General features: G+C 52.5%; 1 protein-coding gene across 1 annotated transcript in view; it reads right to left on the reverse strand.

The window, feature by feature from the left end:
* Positions 1–2574: 2574 nt before the first annotated feature.
* The window catches only part of RAP1GAP2 (RAP1 GTPase activating protein 2), a 178857-nt gene continuing 158280 nt past the window's right edge, over positions 2575–23151 (reverse strand). Inside the window, exons 16-24 of the mRNA XM_060082924.1 lie at positions 22766–22900; positions 13721–13858; positions 11863–11981; positions 9009–9122; positions 8632–8749; positions 8002–8128; positions 4250–4326; positions 3819–3857; positions 2575–2930 (exon numbers count right to left, since the gene is read on the reverse strand). Of these exons, the coding sequence (XP_059938907.1) occupies positions 3849–3857; positions 4250–4326; positions 8002–8128; positions 8632–8749; positions 9009–9122; positions 11863–11981; positions 13721–13858; positions 22766–22900 (837 nt within the window). The 3' untranslated portion in view covers positions 2575–2930; positions 3819–3848. The remainder of the gene's footprint in view (positions 2931–3818; positions 3858–4249; positions 4327–8001; positions 8129–8631; positions 8750–9008; positions 9123–11862; positions 11982–13720; positions 13859–22765; positions 22901–23151) is intronic.

The following is a 23151-nucleotide window of genomic DNA, read 5'->3' on the forward strand; positions in this document are numbered from 1 at the left end:
GCTGAACCACAGAATATTTTTCCCAAAACACCATTTCCATTCATTAGCATAGACAGAAACTCTAGCTAAGACCTTCTCTCTCTAGCTCTTTCTGCATCTGTTTTTAAGTATCAACTCAGCAGAGGCACATGGATGCCCGACAGAGCCCGAAAAGTATAGTTTCTTCCGTGAGTCAGGCAGGTCCCAGAGCCAGAGATACGTCCAGGAAACACTTCTCCTATGGGACACCTCAAATACCAGCAAGAGCACCATCAGGATGAGTCTAGTCACAAGGTCTGATGAGGCCTGAGCAACCTTTGAGCCCCAAGACTGGATGGGGCAATAAAAGGAAAGACATTTTGGAGCAAAGCAGATGCAAGAGGGGGATGGAAAAGCAGCCTCCAGGAACCCAAGCTGCCTGTCCCATGGTCCAGAGGGGCAAAGGGAGACTGGCCTGTCCTTGTTCTCCCCCTCCCTCTCAGCCCTGGGACTTCACGGGGGCTGGTCTGGAAGCCAGAATGACCAGAATGAACTTTCTAGATGTGGTGAGGCAGGACCCAGAGGGAGGGACATTTCAGATCCTGCCCAGAGCACCCCCATTAGCAAACAGAGGGCAGAGGCCACTTCTCAGGTCTGTTTCTTAGGGGGCCCACCTGCGCCTCTCAGTTTCTCTGGACACACCCAGCCATCCTGGCCACTGGCTCAGAGGCAGGGGGCAAAGCCCTCCCAAGAGGTGGGGCCTGCAGGGAGAGCAGCCAGAGCCGTGGGGGAAGGTGGCTATAAGGTTCTCAAGTAGGACAGAATGGAGACAACCTAAAAACCCCAGCGGACCCCCAGACCATGACAAACACAGCATAGTACAACCACCAGGCAGCTGTAAATACCAGCTGCCCAGAGAAGCAAGCCAGAACCTGGAACAGTTTTTGAAGAAATTCAGTTTGACCTTTCAAGTTCCTTCAGAAACCCAGCCAACAGAACGCTGCCAGAATCCACAGGCCTAGCAGTGGGTGCCGCTACAGGGATTTTTAATAAAAGCTAAACAGACATTTGTTGACCTTCTAACTAGAATAAATCTTACCAGACTAGTACTTTAAGTAAACACGTTTCTAGCATGAGGGAAGAGGTCCACCCATCCTGTAAATAGGATCCCACAAAGTCCACGTGAGTCGGGGATGAAGGATCAAGGTTTTGCTCTAAAAGCAAAAGCAACAGGGAAATTGTCACATCAGTCAAAAACAAGCCTAACATTTATATGTCTTGCCTTGGGAATAGGCCCAGATCCCAATGCAAATAAAGCATTTGGTTGGAAATCCTTGTCCTCTGCTCAGTAAAGCAGGTGCCCAGCCTGTGTCACCCTGGCAGCCCCGAGTCACTAAGGCCCCATACACACTTGGAGCTGTAGCACCTCAACGGTCTGCTCTTCAGACTCTGTTTAACTTGGAGGATACCTCGCCTTAAACCCCACCACGGCCAGTTAGCAGAAATGACCGGCCGCACTGCAGACTCAGACGGGTGAGAAGGGAGGAGGGGCCGCTTCTCAGAGAGCAAGCTGGCTCAGCCCAGCAAAGGTGGCTCTGGCTGAGGGCGCAGGTGACAGGCAGTGTCTGAACTGCACCCAGCTGGGACCCAGGTTGCAGGAGTCCCACTGATGTGACAAATGCCTACAGACTCCTTGTGGCTGGAGAGGGGAAGAGTAGGACTTAGGGGTGGGGGATGGAGTGATCAAGCCCTGCTAGGACCAAAGGGCTTGGTAGCTGGAGAGAGCCCCCCAGAGCACCGGGCCCCCCGCAGAGGCCAGGCACATAAACTACAGAAGGACACCACCCCTTCCCACACCTAAGATCTACACCCACACATGGCCCAACCAACCTGACCAGCTGTCCCTCACATTTCAGATCCTGCCCAGAGCAGCCCCATTAGCAAACAGAGGGTGGAGGCCACTTCTCAGGTCTGTTTCTTAGGGGGCCCACCTACCCCTCTCTCGGGCTCCCGCCTAAGTGGGTGGGCTGAAGTAAGTCTCTACGCCTCCCACGAACCTCCACCACCAGCAGAGACCTGGACCCCGGCCTAGCCCTGGGCCCTGAGGGTTTCCTCGGCCAAGTGCCCGGGACTTGCTGCTGGCTCTCCCTGAATGCCTTCCCACTCCCGTTGCCCACCCCTTCGAGGGACAAGCGTCTGCTCAGAGGGGAGAGACTGACGGCTTCTCCCACAGCCACCACATCAGGAGCCTGTGGGAAATGAGGACGTCCAGGAAGAACCCGGCGCCCGCTCCCGCTCACCCGCAGCCGGGTCTCAGCTTCAACCGGCCCCGTGGCTCAAGACACACAGGCAGCAGGGACAGAGGCAACCTGGGCCTGATGTCAGCAGATGGATAAGAAACTCCCAGCACAGGAGCAAACAGATGTTTGGGAGCTCCAGACACGTGGGAGCGGCAGAACCGACTTCTATCAGGACACCTTCGAGGATGGCTACAAATCTGGGTTCCTGGGAAAAGGGTCCCTCCGCCACCACTACATGCATTTGCTGCGGCTACAGCCTCTTTCCTGCCATGTCCAGGACACGGTGCTGCCCCTGCCTGGGTTCAGCATCCTGCTGTCAGTCTCTGCTGCCCACCTCACCACTCTCCCTACTTCTCTGGACTCTGACTGGTACCCAGATCCCCCCTTGCCCCACTCGCTCCCCTGCAGACAAAACAAGATGACAAATGACCCAGACACACATCACATCAGGCGGTCAGGAGCAGGAGGGCCTGGAGGAAAGAGGTCTTGTCCAGACAGGGGGAGGCGCTGGCAGGGATGGGCAAGGCTGTGGCCGGGTCAGGACACTGGGACAGACAGCTGGTCTGGTGGGCAGGTGGGCAGTGGAGAAGCAGGCCTGTGACGTTCAGAGTAGTGGACGGCACCCCCAAACTGCTGGAATAGGAGCCTTCTCCAAGGCAGAATCGGGCTTCCCTGGAAAAAACAAGGAGAAGGGAGATGATGACCAAATAGTAGGTAAAGGAAGAGAGGAGACTTATGTGCCCATGGCTACACGTGCTTAGGACGGGAGGCTGACAAATACAAGGGTGCAGACTTTTTACAGCCCGAGAAGCTGGGCATAAACATTGCTTTGGTGAACCAGACATCTGAAGTACATGATGGGAGCCGGAGTGAGTGTCAACATTCCCATTTACATAGATCAGGGTTATATAACGTGGGCTCAGCTGTGCCCCTCCCCTTGGTTCCAAATGTGACTCACACCCCTGGGAGCCCCATGGCAGGGAGAGGGCTGGGAAGTCAGAAGGGTCTCTAGTAACTGCCCTAGCAGGAAGCCAGGCCTTGGTGGTGGAGTGCTGGACCCATGCCCTGCTCTGCTGTAAACCTCATGCACCCCTGGCTGGGGGCTGGGAGCTGGGTCCTCCCTGGGCTCACCCCGCACAATGTTTAGGGGACCAGAGCATCTCTGGACGCACAAGGAGGACCCATCTCAGCCCAGAGCCCTGGCCAAAGACACAAGGAGGGAAAGGCTGCCGTAACAGGGAGGCAAGGGGGCCAAGTGAGGAAGGAGGGCTCTGGGCTACTGCCCTCTGCCTGCTGGAACAAGCTCCTGTGGGGAAGGGAGACCCACTCAGCGAGTCTGGCTCAATCCTATCAGGCAAACCTTCCCATCAGCACCCGAGACCACCTGCCCTCTTCCCCATCTAGAGCTGGGCCCCATCGCAGAGGCTCCAGGGAAGAGGTGACTAGCCCACCCGGCGGTCAGGATCTCTCTGGCCATTCTCACATTATCAGGCCACAAGTGCCGCGATCTTAGTAACACACCCTCCCTTGTGGCCCCAGCAGGACTAACACCTGACCCACCTTTGACAAGCGAAGGACTCCTCTTTCACATTAGTGACCCTGTTTCAAGAAAAATCCGTATGAGAGTTTTAAATAACTAGACAACATAATCCCCACCAACTACAGCTTCTGTATATTCAGTGCTCAGCTCTCTGGAGAGCCCAGGAAGGGACATGAGACCCCAGGAGCAACAGTTCCCAACTGGAACCTGCCTGTGTCCAAGGGTGTGGCTCTAACACAGGAAGCATGGCCAAGGTGGCTGGCGAGCCCAGGCTGATGCCTGCACCGTGCAGGAACCAACGGCACCCCCAGATCTGACCAGGGCTTCTCCCCACCTCCCCCCATGTGAGGTGTGAGGCGCCCTCTTCCTCCACCCCCAGGAAGGATGGCCGAGGCTGGAACGTGGGAGGTGGGAGGCTCCCCCTGCTACCCTCACACCCCTAGATCCTCACCGCACTGGAGCTGGCATGGCTGAGCTTATCAAAGCGGAATTTCAGGTTTGACCTCGGGGAGTTTCTGCTTTTGACGTCTAGGAAAAAGAAGGAAGCCCTTGAGAGGAGGTGGGGCTGCAGAGGTCACTGGGGCTCCAGCGGGGGTGGGGGGGGCTGGATACGGAGGCCAGGAGAAGGGGGGCCTCCTCTCCACTAGGCACTTTAGCTGACCTGCACCAATTCACGAGAGCCAACTCTCAAATTTTCAGAAATGTTGTGAGCTGGTTGTTACACGCAGTTATTTTTTTTAATTATATAAGCTTACAATTAAACAAATTATATTCCCCAAAGGTAATAAATACTCAGAAGTTATCATTTCCTAGTTATTTCACTACATTTTACTATTATTTATTCTCCTAAGGTTATTTACATCTATTATATCTGTCCGGTAGTTCTTCCCAACTCCATGTCACATTGGGTGCTTGAGATCAGCCAGGAGTATTCACACCAGAGAAATCAGCAAACGCTATAAATCAGAGCTTGAATAATTGTTTTCTTGTCTAGACTTAAGAAACTCATGGAGAAAATGTTAATAATATAGATCAGACTTGAAAATGTGTTTGTCTATAGCCATTACATTGTGAATGGCACAAAAAACTGAGAAAATACTCTTCCAATATTTGAAAACTATTATCTGATTCAGCAAAGAAGTTGCTCACATCACTGACAAAATAATATCAATCATCATTCATGTCGGAACTATACTTGTTCGTCATTTGGAACCTTATGGTGTCTACGGATACAAAGGTTGGGCAAATATCAGTAAAGGTGCTTTGTGAGAATCAGTTGGCTCTGTCGATTTATAGTAAAGAATATTGTATATTTCGTTCCAGCTTACCCTCCCCCCTCCCTGTGTCCAAGTCCATTCTCTACGTCTGCGTCATTATTCCTGTCCTGCCCCTAGGTTCTTCATAACCTTTTTTATTTTTTTTTAGATTCCATATATATGTGTTAGCATATGGTATTTGTTTTTCTCTCTCTGACTTACTTCACTCTGTATGACAGGCTCTAGGTCCACCCACCTCACTACAAATAACTCAATTTTGTTTCTTTTTATGGCTGAGTAATATTCCATTGTATATATGTGCCACATCTTCTTTATCCATTCATCCGTTGATGGACATTTGTTATAAAGCAGAAACTAACACACCACTGTAAAGCAATTATACTCCAATAAAGATGTTAAAAAAAAGAACATTGTATATTTTATTATTTATAAATTGTGTGCTTCAGATTCTTTATATCAGTAAAATTTACAGTAAACACATACATGTGTGCGTGCGTGCGTGCGTGTGTGTGTGTGTGTGTGTTGTGTGTATGTGTATGGTGGGAGAGCCAGTTGTTAAACATTTACCAGCACACCACTGGCCGGGGGGGCCACTTGGCTTTCTGATCTTCCTCTGGCTGACAGAATCTACAGCTCAGTACACTCCACCTGGAGGCTGCTGACTTAGTCTTGACGCTTCATATTCAAGGGTTCCACTCAGCACTAGGATTACCTCTCGGTGTGACCAATCAGCCCCCCTCAGGGCCCCAGGGAGCCCAGGTGTGAAATGACCAATGACCAAGGCATCAGAGATTATGGAGGATCAGATGTCAGGCCCTCCCAGCCATCTCGCTCTCCTCGGCCCTGTCTCTCCCGCTAAAACAGGTTTCCAGATCTCCGCAAACCCACCCTGGTCCTGCGGGTACAAAGCATAACTCCTGTGGGGCTGGGGGTAAGAGGCAGCTCCTCAGGGTTAAATACTCCATAGGAGGTGGGGTCGCAATAAGCACTGGGCAGGTGTTACAGACCTGTTGTAGGTCCCCTTCTGCCCTGGGTGACCTTCAGCAAGTCATACTCTAAACCTCCTTTTACTTGAAACCTTATTTATTTTGATATTTATTTAATACCAAGTCAGAGCCAGGCTTGATTATAGATTCATTCATTCTTTCAAAAAACAACAACCAGGGAATTTGTATTACTACCCCACTTTACAGATGAGGAAACTGAGGTTCAGAGAGATGGGGCTGCCAATGGTGCACCAGGATTAGAACCCAACTCCACAGCTGCCCAGCCACGGGGGGGTTGCCGCACTACACAAGCGATTGTTTGCTTGTGAACCAGGCCTTCCCCTTATCCCCAACATCACATGTCGCCTTTTGCCAACATTCCTTCACCATGAGAACCCCAGAAGCACTGTGGCTTAAACCACCCTGTGGGCCCACTGGCCCTGCGTTTCTATCATTTCGATTAGAGCTCCTCAACCTCACAGCCTGACATTCTGGGCCAGGTAATCCTTTGTCGTGGGGACTGCCCTGGGCACTGTAGGATGCTTAGCAGCATCCCTGACCTCTGCCCACTAGGTGCCAGCAGCACCCTCCCATCCCACAATCATGCAAATCAAAAATCCCCCAGACACTGTCAGACATGCCCTGGGGAGCAACGTCGCCCCAGTTGAGAACCACTGATTGCACTACTGTTTTATTCTCGTTGTTTAACAAATACTTAGGTTAACAGTTCTAAGTCTCTTATAAGTCTCTCTTTTACTCTTCACACAACCAACCATACGAGGTAGAAACTAGTCCCCTCCCTCCATTTTTCACTTGGGGAAACTGAGGCACAGAAAGACTCAGTAACCTGCCCATTGGCTCATCACTAGTAAGTGGAAGATCCAGGATTTGGACCCAGGCTCCAGAGTCCTGCCCCACACTATGCTGCCCCCCTCGAGGGCAGGACCAAGGCTCTGATTTCCAGGCACCCCCAACACCCAGTGGCGCCTACAGCACATGTCCGCTTGGATGCCCCTCAGGCTCCAGCCCCTCGCCCTCTCCCCAGAGCTGGCTCCGCCTTCTCTGCCCGACTGCAGGGATCACAGAACCCTGAAAGGCCCGGACTCCTTGCCTTCCTTGAGCCCCCACTAGTGAGCCTGTACATCCCTTGAATCCACGTCCTTCTCCCATTGCCCCAGACAGCCCCCCAGATCCATGGCCCTGTCACCCCTCACCAGCCACTGTGACTCCTCACTGCTCTCCCTCCCTGTGCCCACTCCCCACCAATCCTTTCTGTTCAGCCAGCTGCAGCCGCCAAAGCGGTCTCTCTCCTTCGGATGGCGCTTCTATACTTAAAGGACCTTCAAAGACTGAAGGCCCTCCAACGGCTTCCACTGCTGGCAGGATAATGCAAAATCCTCACCAGGGTCCCCGTGGCAGCCCCAGCCTGTTGTCCTAACCACTGTCTCCTCTCTCACGTGTCCCCTCCATGCACTCCAGCCGCACTGAACCACGTGCGGGTCCAGAACACAGTCTCTGGATTCCCCCCAGGCCTTTCTACTGCTGTTGTGTCCACCTGCAACACTCTTCCCACCTCTTATCTCTGTATCATCAGGATGGTCGCTGTGACAGAGGGGCCCTGGGTCGGTGATGGGGTGAGGCGAGAGGTCAGGGAAAGAGCCTCAGCTTTCCAGTCACACAAGCCCAGCTCCTCTGGCAAATCACTGAACTCTCTGAGCCTCAGTTTCCCCATGAGTAAGGAGGGGATGAGGACACAGGCCTCTGAAGGGTGATGAACCGATGCGGTGAGCTGGCAGCGCCGGAGGCCCTAATACTTTGGGGCTGAAATAGAAACAGGCCAGTTCCGCGTGCCTGGGGCAGGTGCCCCACCAACAGCGGTCAGGCCACAGCCCCGCCTCCGCTGGCCACACGGTACACACCGCCCACAAGATGCCACTGACCTGTCGGACTCCGGCTCATGATGATGGGGGTGGCGGCTGCCCCCAGGCTGGGGCTCTCACTGCTTGGGGACGGGCTGTAGACAAACACCTCCTGCTTGAAGGGAGAGGTTGTGGACGGCTGGCTGCTCTGGGGAGAGAGGCTGGGCGAGTGACGCAGCTCCACCCTCGGCAGCCTGAGACAGGCAGCCGTCCGCTGCCCCCCGTCCCACCCCGGGCAGCCACTGCCTCTCACTCTCCACTTGGACCTGCTCTTTCCTCTGCTGCCTTCAACCCTGATTCCAACCTCTCCCCCCGCCCCCGGGAGGTAGCCCTGACCCAGCCCCATAGAGAGGGCTGAGCCTTCCCCCTCCAGCTGGAAAGCCCACGGCAGGGGCACCGTTCAGTCTGGCCTCTGACCCCTGCTGCTGCTCCTCTGTCACTCGAGGCAGGAACCCCCCGCCCACTGAACCACTGCTCCCAGAGGGTGGCGATGGCCGGCTGGGCCCTCTCCTGTTTCCACGCTTCTCCTTTTATCTGCAGAGCCTGCACGGGGCTCTGCCCACAGTAGCTATGTTAATGCACAGAGCAGTATCCGGCTGGGCCCAGGGTGCCCCCACCCTGCTCCCCAGGGTTGGACGGGGCTACACCTACCCCACTGTCACACTCCTCCATGGCCTCGCCCTCCCCTGCCGTGCTGCTGAAGCTGCTTGTGCTGGAGGAGGAGCGGGAGATGTTGGCTCGGCCATTCTCCTTCAACTTTATGAAGGGCCTGCGGGGAACAGGAAGGCAGGCCCTGCTCACACGCCGAGACCCCTGCCACGGCCCTCCCGGGACTGAGGACGAGGCAGGCCCAGCAGGCCTGAGCTCGCCCACCAGCAGCCCCCCGCGTGCACCTGCCGGTGGACTTTTGCGTTCCGGAGGGTTCCCAAGGCAAGAGACGGGACTCTCAGCTTGCCTGGAGCAAAGCACATATTCCCGGGCCCCGGTGGCTAAAGCCAGCCCACCCCCACCCCCGCCAACTCTCTTACTTCTCCTTGCTGGGGCAGATTTCCGGAGAGCTAGGATTGGATGAGGTCTCAGACTTTATCTCCTGAGAAGAGTGTCCGCCCTCTGGGGTCTTCGGGTTGCTGGATGCACTGTCACTGGGGAAGTGAGGATGAAGAGGAGTGAGGCTGTGGGCCCAGCCCCCCCCACCCCCAGCACTCAGCACCATGGGGACCTGTGGGGCACAGTGCCCCTGCCAGAGCACGGCCACCGGACCTCCATTCCCACCCGAGCCCCCCTCAGACACTGCAACAGACAACAGAATTCTCTGCTCCATCAGGGGCTACTCCAGGCTCCTGGGTGAGAGTCAAGACCTATCAAGCAAGAGTCCTGGCTTGATGTCCCTGAGCCCAAGTCCACCCCCCACCCAAGCTGGCCACCCCACCCAGCAGAGCTCCAGGTCAAGGGCAGGCCACAGAGGGAATGGAAGGGGTCTGGGACATCCACCCAACATGGAAAAAACCCAGTACACATGGGTTCCTCAGGGTGCTGGCCGGGCCACCTGCTGCTTAACTCCAGGGGACACACTTCACACAGACTGTAAAACGAACGCTCTGGATCGGGGGATGAAATGGCCCTTGTGCTGGGACGTGGGCCACTCTCGGCCCGGGGCTCCAGGGTTTCCTCCTCCTCTAGTTTACCAAAGACCATGCCCTGACACCCACTGTTTACCCGGTGCCCGCTGCTGGGGACATGATGGGCCTGTCCTCAATGCACTTCTATTTCTAGAACAGCTTTATTGAGATATAATCCACATACAATTTACCCATTTAAAGTGTGCAATTCAATGGTTTTTAGTATATCCACAGAGTTGTACAACCATCACCATGATCTAGTTTTAGAACATTTTAGTCCCCCCCTAAAAGAAACTCTGGACCCACTCACAATCACTGCCCATTCTCCCCTCCCCCTGGCCCCCGGCAACTACTTGTCGACTTTCTGTCTCTATGGATTTTCCCATTTGGGACATTCCATATAAATGGAATCATACAGTATGGTGTGGTCTTTTTGTGACTGACTTCTTTCACTTAGCATAGTGTTTTCAAGGTTCATCTATGTTGTAGTAGGTATCAGCACTTCACTCCTTTTTGTTGCAAAATAATATTCCATTCTATGGATATACCACATTTTATTTACCCATTCAATGAGTGATGAACATTTGGACTGTTTCCACTTTTGGCTATTATGAATAATGCTGCTATGAACATCTGTGTGCTAGTTTTTATGTAGACACGTGTATTCTTTCTCTCGGGTACATACCTAGGAGTGGAATTGCTGGGACATTTGATAACTCTCTGTTTAACCCTCTGGTGAACTGCCAGACTGTTTTCCCAAGCAGTTGCACCATTTTACATTCCCACCAGCTATGCATGAGGGTTCCAAATCCTCCACATCCTTCCCAGCATGTGTTATTATTTATCTTTTTGTTTTATAGACATCCCAGAGCCGAGAGGTGCCTCAATGCACTTTTAATGAGGTCATTAATGACTTCCTAATTGTCAACCCGAGCAGGGGTTTGGGTCATTGAGCTGGACTTCTCTGCGTGCCTGACACAGCTGCCCATCCCTCCTGGAATGCCTCCTCTCCTGGCCTCTAAGATCCACCCCCTCACCCCTACACCTCCAGGCTCCTCCTCTCTCATAGTCTTCCCAGTCTTCTTCACCGGCTCTTCTCTCTTCACTTTTCCTTAAACGCAGGTCTTCCCCAGGCATTCTATACACCCCCATGTGGTTGTATTCCTTGGTCCCTCTCTAAACACCACCTCCACCCCCAGGGACTCCCATCTCTTCTTCTCCAGTTAAGGCCTCTCTCCTAAGCTAAAGACCTGCAGTTCTGACCACCCCCAATTCTGCCCTTCTCTCCTGGGGGGCCCACAAGGACTCACTCACATGTACAGGTTCCAAACAGAGCTTTTCATCCCCCTCCATAAACCTACCCCCTGGTCCTACACACCCAAGCTCAGGGGATGGTGCCATCCAGGGCTGCAGACAGACAACTTGGAGGCCTGGACATCAGCCTAAAAGCCTCCCTTTCCCTCACAAGACTGTAAGCTTCTGGAAGGCAGGTTTGCATCTTCTGTAGCTCTGTCAGAGCACTGAGCCCAGCACACAGCAGGCACTCAGCGATGCTGCTTGCCGAATTAAATGACAAGAGGGCTCAGTGATGAAAGGATCAGAAAGACCATTAGCAGGAACTGGTTAAGTATGATGCAATATGAGAGTTGCTTTAAAAAAGAGAGAGAGAGAGGGCTTCCCTGGTGGCGCAGTGGTTGAGAGTCCGCCTGCCGAGGCAGGGGACACGGGTTCGTGCCCCGGTCCGGGAAGATCCCACATGCCGCGGAGTGGCTGGGCCCGTGAGCCATGGCCGCTGAGCCTGCGCGTCCGGAGCCTGTGCTCCGCAACGGGAGAGGCCACAACAGTGAGAGGCCCACGTACCGCAAAAAAAAAAAAAAAAAGAAGAGAGAGAGAGAGAACATTCTAGAAGCCCAGAGGAAAGTTTGATGAACTCCGCCTGGTAGAATCAGGGAAGGTTTCCATAAGAGCGGACATTTGTGTAAGCACTGAAAAAGGAGGCAAAGAAAAAAAAGAATCCAAGCAATGTTTCTAATTTGGGTCAAAAGGCAACAAGGAGAACTTTGGAAAGTCCCGTGCAGAGACCAGGCCAGTGTGCCTCAGTGGATAAGGAGCTGAGTGGCGGACAGGGTTGTGCAGGTCCCTGAAGGAGGGACCAGGGTCAAAAGGAAGGCATCTCCTGAACCTACGCAAAGCCCTCCCCAAGGATGGCACCTGACGGCTGCAGCAGTGGTGAGAGCTGACAAACCCCACAAGGGACAGTTACCATCGTGTCCGGCTGTCCCCTTGGCCTTCAGAGCCTGTGTGCAGACGGGGGAAGAGCCCCGACCTCCGCTTGATGGGGCTCCGTGACTGGTTCTTCGCTGTTGCCACTGCCACCGGAGGCTGTCAATGAAACCGCCAGAATGAGTGCTGACCACATCCCCAAACCCAGCTTTCCTTCCTCTTAGCCCCCTTTCTGGCCTACAATAGGTCCTGCAATCCCCAGCTGGTCTGGAGGAGATCCCAGAAAACAGCGAGCCAGCCAGGAAGGTTGGGATCTAGTAATGGGATCTGGGACCCTAAGAGTCAAGCCACCTGCAGCATGTTTTCCTGTGTTCTTAAGCCAAACCTTGTGGCCCCAGGTAACAATCTACCAAAGACCAGAATTCTTGGAGGAACATGGGGTCGGGGCCACCCTAAGGAGAGCCCTGCATATTTATAAGGACAGGATGACTTGGGGTCACAGACTGAGAACCACAAAGCTGAGAGCCCAGGGAGAGACCTGGCACAGCCTCACGCTTTACCAACGAAAAAGCTGCGGAGCCGAGGGGCGAGGAGACTCGGCCAAGGTCATAACAGCAAATCACCAGAAGGTGAGCACAAGAGCCCAGGGCTCCTGACTCTCCATCAGCGGCTCACAAAGAAATGGGTCCAAGCTGGTGTCACAATAATAAGACAGATTGGAAGCAGCGGAATCAGGTCCACACGTAGCCCTGGGCAAAGGGGGAGCCCCCAACAACATGGCTCTGCTTCAGCCACACACAGGGGGACCACGGAGAGGTGGGAGACTGAGGAGGGGGAGACAAAAGCCTACAGCCAATCTCTAGAGCCCACCAGGCTTCTAACCCAGGCCCCAACTTCTGCCATCCACATGCTATGCAACCTTGGGTAAGTGACAAAACTCTCTGGGCCTCAGTCTCTTCACCCACAGAATGAAGATAACTGCTCTGCCCTGCTCACTTCACAGACGTTCTGGGAGGAACAAGATAACAGCTATGAAAACATTTGGTAAGTTAAATGAATTACGCAAGACCGTTTAAAATACTAATCGTTGGTATCATGGTGGATGTGTTCCACTATGAAAAGAAAAAAGAAAAGAAAAGAGGAAAAAGGAAGGGAAGAGAAGAGAAAAAAAGAAAGAAGGAAAAGACTAGTCTATACCAATCCAAAGTCACTTTGCTTTTTAAAAGGACCGACTGGTTCCTTCCCTGGCCAGCCCCTGGTGTGAGCAGACCACACTCAAACCCACAGACCTGCCAGGCTCTTTCCTTGGGAACCGTCTACACAGTGACTAAGAGCTTTGACTTTGGATCAGGGAGACCTGCATTCAAATCTCAGCTCTTCAGCTTACCTGGGTGACCTGTAGCAAGTTACTTAAAACCTCTGGGCCTCCTTTTCCTCAAGGAGGAATGGAGAACAAACACATCAATACCTACCTCAGACAGCTGTCACGGGATCGGATGAGATAATGTCCGTGACTTAGCTCAGTGCCCAGAGGGCAGCTACTGTTATCATTAATAATAAAAAAGCAAGGACACTCTTCTCACAGTCACGGGTCCCAAGCTCCCAAGCAAAGAAACTCGCTTCAGGCCCATTTTGCAGGGTTGGCCTTCAGGAGGAGGCCAGGTTGTTGAGGAAACTCAGAGAACAGGAAAACGGGAAGGCCTCTAGGCTGGGCCAGCCCCAGGCGCTGCCTGGGATGGAGGCTCCATTTCAGAGGGCAGGGCCTGGGCTCACCCCCAAAACAGCCTCAGTTTCCCTCTGTCATCACTGGTCTCATCACCTGGCCCAAGCCTCCCCCACTGAGGCCTGGGGGACCCTCCCCAGGACCCATGTGCTGCCCCAGGGCCTGCGGCTCTCACCGAGAAGGTAGTCTTGGTGACCTCCATGCTGTTATGGGAGATGCCCCCGCTGAGGCTGCCGGGGATGCCCCCGCCATGCTGCTTCTTCTGGCTGCTCACCATGGTCTCCATGGAGTGGCTGCGCACACGGATGGCCCTCTGTGGGGAGAGCAGGTGACAGGGGCCTAAGGGTTGGAGTCTGGTCCTTTAGATGACCCTGTCCCACTTGACAGGGTCTGCAGACACAGCCTTCAGCCTGTGCACACATATTCACACACACACACACACACACACACTCTCTCTCTCTCTCTCTCTCTCTCTCTCAGTGGCCCACACTACAGTCACTATAGTTTGCAGAGAATTTTCACATATTCCATCCTATGCTCTGGGAATGGGTGGCTCTTGGCAGGCAGAGGCGAAGGAGGACACCGGCCAGGGCGAGTCTGAGGGGTCAGTGCCCCAGCTCCCAGCAAGGTGGACAAAGGCTGTTATCCTCATCTTACAGGTGAGGAAAGTGAGGTTTGGACAGCTCACTAAACCCAGGTGACCCTGGTCTAGTTACCACCTCTCCAAGCTACAGCTTCCTCGTCTAAAACGTGAATGATGTGCTCCATGCAGGATCCCCCAATTTGACTCTTTTTTTGCAGAAAGCTAAGCGTGCTTCTGTGTTTAAACACTGGATATCCCTTCTGCCGTCATCCCGAAGTGCACTTTGTGCAACGTGGAATATGTTCACCTTGCTGAACCATACGGAGCTTTTACTATTCTGTGCATCAAGCCTTCCCGCACACTTGCAGAGGCTTAAGAGGTTGTGAAGACAAGCCTGCAACCTGGCACAGCTGCTAATGGAGGAGATGCACACTCAGACCGGGCAGAGGCGTGGGGTCTCTGGGAGCACAGAACTGCTCAGGCTCACTTAGGGCCACCGAAGAGCCAAGGGTACGTGGGCAAACAGTGAAGTGTCCAGGAGGTCAGGGGCTTGTCACAGAGCATGCAAGGATGAGAAGAGCTAAAATCAAGATTGCTGCCAGCAGCAGGGAGGGACCTGCAGGCCTACGTTGGTCTGGAACTGGACCCAAGGGCAGTGGCAGTTCTCAGATCGACCCAGGGGAGGATTTCCAGACAAGGGAAGTCCCACAGGATCCTACCTACCATGTGGATGATGCTCCGTGGTTCTGGAGGCCTTCAACGATGACCTGAGAGTCTAGGAAGGGAAGTTTCTCTCTAGTAACCCCCAAACCCTCCCATCACTTCCCTTTAATCACTCATTCGGTCACTCAGTAATACAGCCAGGTGGCAGTGCAGCTTAGCAGTCACAAGCATGGAGTGCCAGGGTCCAACTGCCAGAATTTATATCTGGGGTCTCTGCTCCATCACCCATTAGCTGGTGCCCCTGGTAGGTTCCTCATCTTTTCTGAGACTTGCTTGTGAAATGGGATGGAGGAAATCTACACTGTGGGGCTGTGGTGAGCATCCATATAGAGCTCTTAGCAGAGGGCCTGGCACATCGTAAGTACCCCATAAATGTGGCTATTCTTATTGTTAATCATAAGCATTTGTTGCGTACTTCTCGTGTGCCCGGCACTGTGCCAGGAACTGGGAGAAAAACGGGAAGGAAGTCAAAGAAGTGGAAGACACAGCCCCTACCTCCAAAGAACATAGAAGTCAGCTGGGGGAACAAGACCCGTTCCTGCAAGTAGGGCAATGCTAAAGACCCAGGGCCCGCGGGTGCGCCCCCTGCATTCATTACTCATCCAAGGCCCCGGGGCCTCAGGTCCATGTGCAAAGACACACGGATGCGGATATCACTAGTTGCTCACATACAGCTGCCATCCCCCTCCCCCCACATCCCTTGCTGGCAGAGCCACTATTGATCCAATGTCCCCCTCTTCCTCCATGAGACAAAGGAGTAAATCATGATCCATCTAAGGTAGTCACATCACCCATCCCCTTGCCAGTGGAACATGAAGGGACATCTGCTGGGGGCTTTGAGGAAAGGTTTCCTTAATGTTCCCCAAAGGGATGTGACTTGTCTGCTCCTGAAACCGTAGCAGCCACCTTGGGGTCGTGAGGGGTCAAGCCTGAGAGGTAAAGCTGACGAGCAGGGGATGGCAGAGGGGAAAGGGGAAGGAGCCTGGATGACCGTGAGCCACCTTGGGCCCTGCTTTAAGGGAACTAGTGGATTTTCCTTATTGTGTAAGCCAGCAGAACCTCAGCTCCAGAAAACTGACATAGAAGGACGCTGCTCGCATCCTCACTGGGTTCACTCCCGCACTCGCACGCACGTGTCAGCTTACACTCTCCACGTGCCAACCTCCAGATGGTCTCGTGTGGAAGAACTAACCTCCTTCCCTCCCTTGAAGTATCGAGAGAAGAGCCTGGTCTATGGCAAGGTGGCCCCAAGAAATTAGCACGAATGTTGCTCCCAACCCAAATAGCAGATACCCCTGGGGTCTCTCCCCAAGGTCAGGAATTCTCTAAGCTCTGACCCAGCCAAGGACCACAACCCGTCTGCCTTTCTGTCCTGACGAGGGAAGCTGATTCAGAAAGGAGGACCGTTTGCAAATAAGCATGGAGCCTACCAGCCTTGTATTCCTGATGTCACCTAGGCTCTCCTGTCTGAGCCAAAGACACCCCCTTAAGGGACCTCATCTCTCTCCCTCTCTCTCCCTTTCTAGACCACAGAACAGAGTCACCTAGCAACAGTTTCCTGCAACATGGTTAAAACAGCCAGCACATTCTATTCATTTCATCCCACAAAGATCATTAAGTCACAAACCCTTTAGAGAACTGAGGGCAGGAGAGGTGGGGTACCACTCTTGAGGGGTCCCTGGATAAACATTAAGGTTCCTTAAATGAGTCAAGCGCTCCATAAATCTCAGCATCATTTCATTCCATTGGTGCCCTCATGTGCCGCCACCACTATAGTCATCAACAATGACATGTCAGTTAATCATTTATATTGTAATCTGTTCCTCGATGTCTCTTTCCAGAGAAGATTTGACATGGGTCATAAGCCCTGTGTGATGGTATCTGGTCTACTGAGCTCCACATACATGATCCTATTGAATCCTGCCACTCTGAGATGCAGAGAGGATGGCACTGATAGAAAAGGTCCTGGGACTTCCCTGGTGGCGCAGTGGTTAAGAATCCTCCTGCCAGTACCCAGGACATGGGTTCGAGCCCTGGTCTGGGAAGATCCCACATGCCACGGAGCAACTAAGCCGTGCGCCACAACTACTGAGCCTGTGCTCTAGGGCCCGCAAGCCACAGCTACTGAGCCCATGTGCCTCAATTACTGAAGCCCACGTGCCTAGAGCCCGTGCTCCGCAACAAGAGAAGCCACTGCAATGAGAAGCCCGCGCACCGCAACGAAGAGTAGCCCCCGCTCACCGCAAATAGAGAAAGCCCGCGCGCAGCAACGAAGACCCAATACAACCAAATATAAATAAATAAAAGAAAAGGTCCCTAAAGGTAAAAGATTACCCAGGTCACACCTCAGGTAAGAGATGGAGCCAGGACCCAAATCAGAACCTGGGCCCCAGATAGAAGGGTGCCAGGATCCCCAAAAGTGGTTCATATTGAACATATAGTTCAACTGGTTGATGGACTAAGGGTGATCAGAAACCATGGAGCTTCAGCACCTCTCCCCCCATACATCTCCAGCAGTCTGGGAAGAATCTTCTTGAATGCCCTTGGTGCTGCTGTCTGAGTCAACAAGATAAGCTGGAGGAGATAATGGGCTGACATGGAATTCCAGGGATGTGCAGGGGAGCCATCTGCTGCTCAAAGCAAACAGGAAGGGGTTTGAATGCTGGTTCTTCCCAGCACAGTATGTGAACCTTTTGGAGACAGTCCCCTCATCTGTAAACACGAGGATGACATGAGACAGGATGTGTCCACATGACCGGACACCTGGTGTGTTACCTGCTTGCTCAGGGTCAGCCCTCCTCCCCCATGCTTAGGGACCAAAGGAGAGAGAGACTGTGGCTACCTCAAAACCCTAAAATAATGCTTGATTTGGACAAAATCACCCAGTGACGAGGTCTCAAGTATTCCACGTTTCAATGTGATATAGAGCTGGAAGTACTAGCCTTTTCAAGCTGGGCAGAAGATCAGGTAAAGGGTGAAGACAAGAATGGAGGGCAGGGAAGAGGGAGGCAGGAGGGAAAAGGCACGTGAAGCCTTTGCAGGGGCATCAGCTCTGCAGGGACCATCTGGACCCGCTCCCACTCAGCCCCTGTACCTCCAGGCCATGGTGCAGCACTCCTCTGCTTGCATCTTCCCAGGGGCAGGCTGCTCACTGCTTTCAAGGCTGCCTGTTCCAGCAGCGGACAGCCTGACCTTTGGAAAGGTCTTCCGTGCACTGACCTGAAATCTTACCATTTCTGGCCCCTGGAGTCTTAGACTTGTCTATTCCACATTTCACACAGCTGTCCCTACCTGTCCTCACAGTTTGCTCTTCTCCCAGCCAATCACCATCCCCAGTCACCAGGGTTTCCCTGCCCTCAGCTCACCTCCCGGCTTACCTCCGAAAGAGTTCTCCTTTGGGGGAGTCAGAAAAGAGAGAGGGAGTCACTTTCTCGGTACCTGCTATGTCACTTCATTTCAACCAGGGGGGATGAGCACCAGTTGGTATCATCGAGGGAGCATGTCTCCTCTGGGTCAACCACAAACCTCGCTTGCTTAAATGGGTTTCGTGAAGTGTTTCAATTGAACAAACTCAACTTAAGGGACACAGTGCACAGGGATGAGCACTGAAGGGGACATGCCTATCGGTACCAGGCAAGCAACAGAGGCAGGGGCCCTTGGAGAGAAAGATGCTAATTGCTGTCCTGCCAAGATGGCTCCTAATCAGGAAGTACTAGGTCCAGAACAGGGTCTTCTGTCCCTCTAGCAGCCCAATGGGAGAAGGAACTGTCCCTCTGCATCTCCACCCCGGAAGACCAGAGCTCCAATCCATGAGCTACAGGGCTGGCCTGTCTGCAGGTACTTCTGCAGGGATTTCTGCAGCCTCGTGCTCCTTGCCTGCCACTAGGGGTCAGATCAGACCAGTGCATCAACTATCACCGTCCCTCAGATGCTAGGAGAAAGTCACCTGACAACTCCCTGCTTGCTGTGGTCCCAGTTCCAATGACACTGGGTGACGTTCCCCTCCCTGGTCCTCCATCCCCTTTCTGCATGATGAGGTCAGCAGAGGACAGGGCTAGCTCAGTGTTTCTTAAAACATGGCTCACATTTGTTTTAGGTACAAAGCATGTGGATACATCAAGTAGCATCACTCATTTCATTATGGACCAATAAAAACACCATGAACACCTGGCAGTGCCTGAGAATGACATTTGAGAACAACTGTCTAGAGATCAGTATTTTTCAAAGGTGAGTAATGTACACTCCTTTATATAGAAAACTCTTCTTGCAAGACTCCAAAAATATGTCCACGGACCTCCAACAGCAGTGGTCCCATGGACTGCGTTTGCAATAAACCTACTTATTCCATGGAAATGTCTTTTAATTGTGAGTTTAATGGCAAATATATATTTAATCTAAATATATATTTAGATTATCATCCAAAGTAAAAATGCTAAATTTTAAACTGTTCGTAGAACTGGCAGATTCCTGAGAATATCTCCAAGCACCTCAGTTTGAGAAGCAGGTGTAGATGTCCATAAACCAATGGTTCTGTTTCTCATGAGAGAAAAGCTTAAATTAGAGCCAGTGGGATTGAAGTAAGATGCGAAGAGCTAATCTAAGTAGTGTGAGGTGCCAGGCAGCACAGCCCAGGGCAGTGATGGGTCTGCTCCTTGGGACAGAGACAGAGGGTCACTGCCCTGGATAGTGGGGGAAGAACAGTCCCAGAGGCAAGGGCAGAGATGGCTGAGATCACTTTTAGTCCTGGGAATTCTTAGTTACGTTTCCCTGAACGTGTGAGATGAAAATTTGACAGGAACGAGATGAAACGTGCAACTTTTCTTCCTGGAGTCACTTCATGCACCATTCCTACAAGCGGGATGCCATGGAGGTTTGGGTGAGGAACTCCAAGGGAATGCCAATGATTCTGACACACAGCACCATCCTAGGGGCGCACGAAGAAATACCAAAACTAGAAACAGTTTCCTGAGCTGGGTCAGACCACAGGCCTGACCACAGGCAAGACCCAAACATCAGAATCCCGCAAGCCACTGGGCTCCATGCTGCTAAGCCTGGCCTGCCGCCAGCTTGGGAAACGTGAGGGCAATGACGGAAGGGACAGGGCAAAAGAGTAAACCCAGCAGGGTTTGCAGAAAAGCTGATCATAACCGGCAGGGCTCTGAAGGCTTACTCTGTGTGACTGACCATGACCGTGACCGCGTGACTGTGACCATCCCCTCCCTCGCCCCGCAGCGCTACCTCGGAGATAAGCAGGGAAGCAGAATGCAGAAGCGGGTCTCTCTTCAGCCTACAGATGGAAGGATTTAGGGTTGAAAAGATGAGTTCCCTGGATTATAGGATCAAAGACAAGCGATGATAAAGTCTTGAAGCATCTCTCTTGGAAAGCCCTTTAGTCAGACCCTGTGGAGTCAAGGACAGATCAACTACTTCTCCTGCTGGAGGGAAGGGCCTGGACAAATGGCCCTTAGACTCACAACCTGTCTGTAGCTGCTGGGCTATTTTATCCACTGTCCACAGCCTACAAGCTTTTCCAGGTTATAAAAATATTTGCAATCTGAAAAAAATAATTATTAACTCCCAAATACAGAAAGAAACCTGCAAAACTGAAAGCAAATTTATAAAAATATTTGCAATCTGAAAAAAATAATTATTAACTCCCAAATACAGAAAGAAACCTGCAAAACTGAAAGCAATTTGCTTCATTACATGTCTGCAAAACATAACATGAGGTTAGCTAGTCAACTGTAGCTCAAGTCTTACATAAATTACATTGACTGTGGGATGCGGGAACGGTTTGGTACGCTTGCTACGATGGGGGGCAGAGCCTACAAGGGTTTTCCTAATGACCAGGTGTCACGTTCACCCCTCTCTCGGCTGGGCTAGCCAACCTGGCTCCCTCTTTCCTCCCCTTTCATCTCGTCTCTTATCCCTCATCCCCCTTTCTTCTTGATTTCCCAATTTCTATTTCACCCTGGCTGCCACTGTCCATCACAACTGAAACAGATGCCCCAGGAATCTCCCACCAGCCTAGGCGAGCAGCTAAGCCCCTACCCTCAACTCCCATGAGGAATCTTAGCAGCTGGCCCCAACTAGGCCATCAGAGCCCTGCCCTGCTCTCTGTGGTCCAGCCTGGCAGCGAGGGACAGACCTCGGGCTTGCCTGGGCTGGGCTAGCATGGGTGGAATCTTAATGGAGTTGGGAACCAGGAGGCAGTGTCATGTAGCTGTTAAGAACACAGGCTTTGGAATCTGGCAAACCCAGATTCAACTCCCATGTCTGCTGGGTGACTTGGGACAAATTGCTTTGTCACTTTGAGTCTTAGTTTCCTCTCATGTAAAATCACACCCATCATTATTAAAATTGGGTATGAATTATCATACCAAAATTATTATGCCCATAATAATAGCCTTCCTCACAGGGCACAGAGGGCAGTCTTGAGGCTTTCGATGGAATAATGTATGTTAAGCTTTCACTTTCCATGAAAACAGTAATAACAGCTAACACTTCTACTGAGCATTTCTTGTATTCCAGGCCACATGTACTTTTCCAGGCATTATTTCAAGGAGTCTTCCCACTGATTCCATGACAGAGGTCCTATTGATCACCCCTGTGCTGTGGATAAGAAATCTGTCGCTCAATTGACATATATACACTACCAAATGTAAGACGGATGGCTAGCGGGAAGCTTCTGCATAGCACAGGGAGATCAGCTCGATGTTTTATGACAGCCTAGAGGGGTGGGATAGGGAAGGTGGGAGGGAGGCTCAAGAGGGAGGGAATATGGGAATATATGTATACATAGAGCTGATTCGCTTTGTTGTACAGCAGAAACTAACACAAAATTGTAAAGCAATTATACTCCAATAAAGATGTAAAAAAAAAGAAAGAAAAGAAAAGAAATCTGTAGCTCAGAGACTTTAAAGACCATGCCCAGGATCGCACAGAGCTGGGATTCTAATATAGGCAGGTCTAACCCTCACCCCACACATACCACCACCAAAATGGTAGCTTTACAAATCATTCTGCAATGGGCAATCCAGAACACTGACCTAAAGACCAGAAAACCTGGGTTTGAAACAAGGTTCTACCTCTCCTGTAGGTGTAACGTTTTGAGCAGCCCTTCAGCCTCTCTCAGCCTATCCCCCTGTGTGTGAGGGAAAAATAATAAGACCCAAGTGCTGCCAACTGCACAGGATTACAGCCAGCCTCAAATCGGATGCTGGATGTAAGTGCTGGGTGGAACAACATGCACTTGGCAAGCATGTGATGATGAACCTTTTTTACCCCATGCCGGCTAAGTGTGTGTCCAAGCTCTACTTGAATACTTCCAGGAACAGAAAGCTCACTACTTATTTTAGTAGCTCACTCTGGTTAGAAAGCTCTTCCCTTTGCAAAGTCCCCGAGGACTTGCCTGTAACTCCATCCCACCAGCGCTGGCCAGGTCCTCCATTGCCCTGGCAACTGGGAACGATCCTTGCAGTCTCCCACACTGGCTGCTGAAGATTCCTAAGGCTTGTTTCCTTGCTCCTGCCATCCTGCCCTGGGCTCCCCAACCACAGAAAGAGGCAGATGAAAGCAGGAATGTTCTTGGTTTGCACGGGCTCCTCTCCTGCTACTAACTCTTCCCCTGTTCCTTCTTACCAGACCCCAGGAGTCTGATGAGGAGATGATCCAGATCAAAGAAAGGATGTGGAAGATGCCAGAGACACTGTTGGCTTCTCTGACCATGGCGGTTGGCTTCCTGAGACCCCTGTGCCCTCTGCAAACACCTGTGATGCCCCTGCTGGTGCTTCCACCGCTGGCTGGCACTCGGGCTCTGGTCTCAGGGTCACGTGGACTTTGCCCTGCTGTCGTTCCTTGTTTGCCCCCCCGCCTCCCTGCCCTAGCAATCCCCAGCCACTCTTGTGCCCGTACCTTAAAAGACTCCAGGAATCCCCCATGGCCCCCATTCTCAAACTTGTCCTCTTCTGGGCCCAGTCCCAGCATGGCCTGAGTGTGGGCGTGGAGTTCATCGTGAAGGTTGTCCAGGAGGGCGGCCCTCGTCCGGTCCTGGAAGGGAAGAGGGTGGGGGCTGTGAAGCTAGCACTGACGACAGAGCTGTGCCCTCTCCCTGGGGGGCTCCCGACACCTGGCCCAAGGGCTGCATCCTGGCCAACTGCATCCCGGCAACGGTATGGACCGATATCCAGGCTGAGATCCACTCCCACAAGTGCTGCAGCTAACATTACAGCTCCGGGCCAGGCCCCCTGCCTCTTCTCCCTGGGCCATCCTGCCCTCCCATGGCCCTGCCCTGATGACTC

This window comes from Mesoplodon densirostris, chromosome 18 (genome assembly GCF_025265405.1).
Source record: "Mesoplodon densirostris isolate mMesDen1 chromosome 18, mMesDen1 primary haplotype, whole genome shotgun sequence".
Taxonomy (NCBI): Eukaryota; Metazoa; Chordata; class Mammalia; order Artiodactyla; family Ziphiidae; genus Mesoplodon; species Mesoplodon densirostris.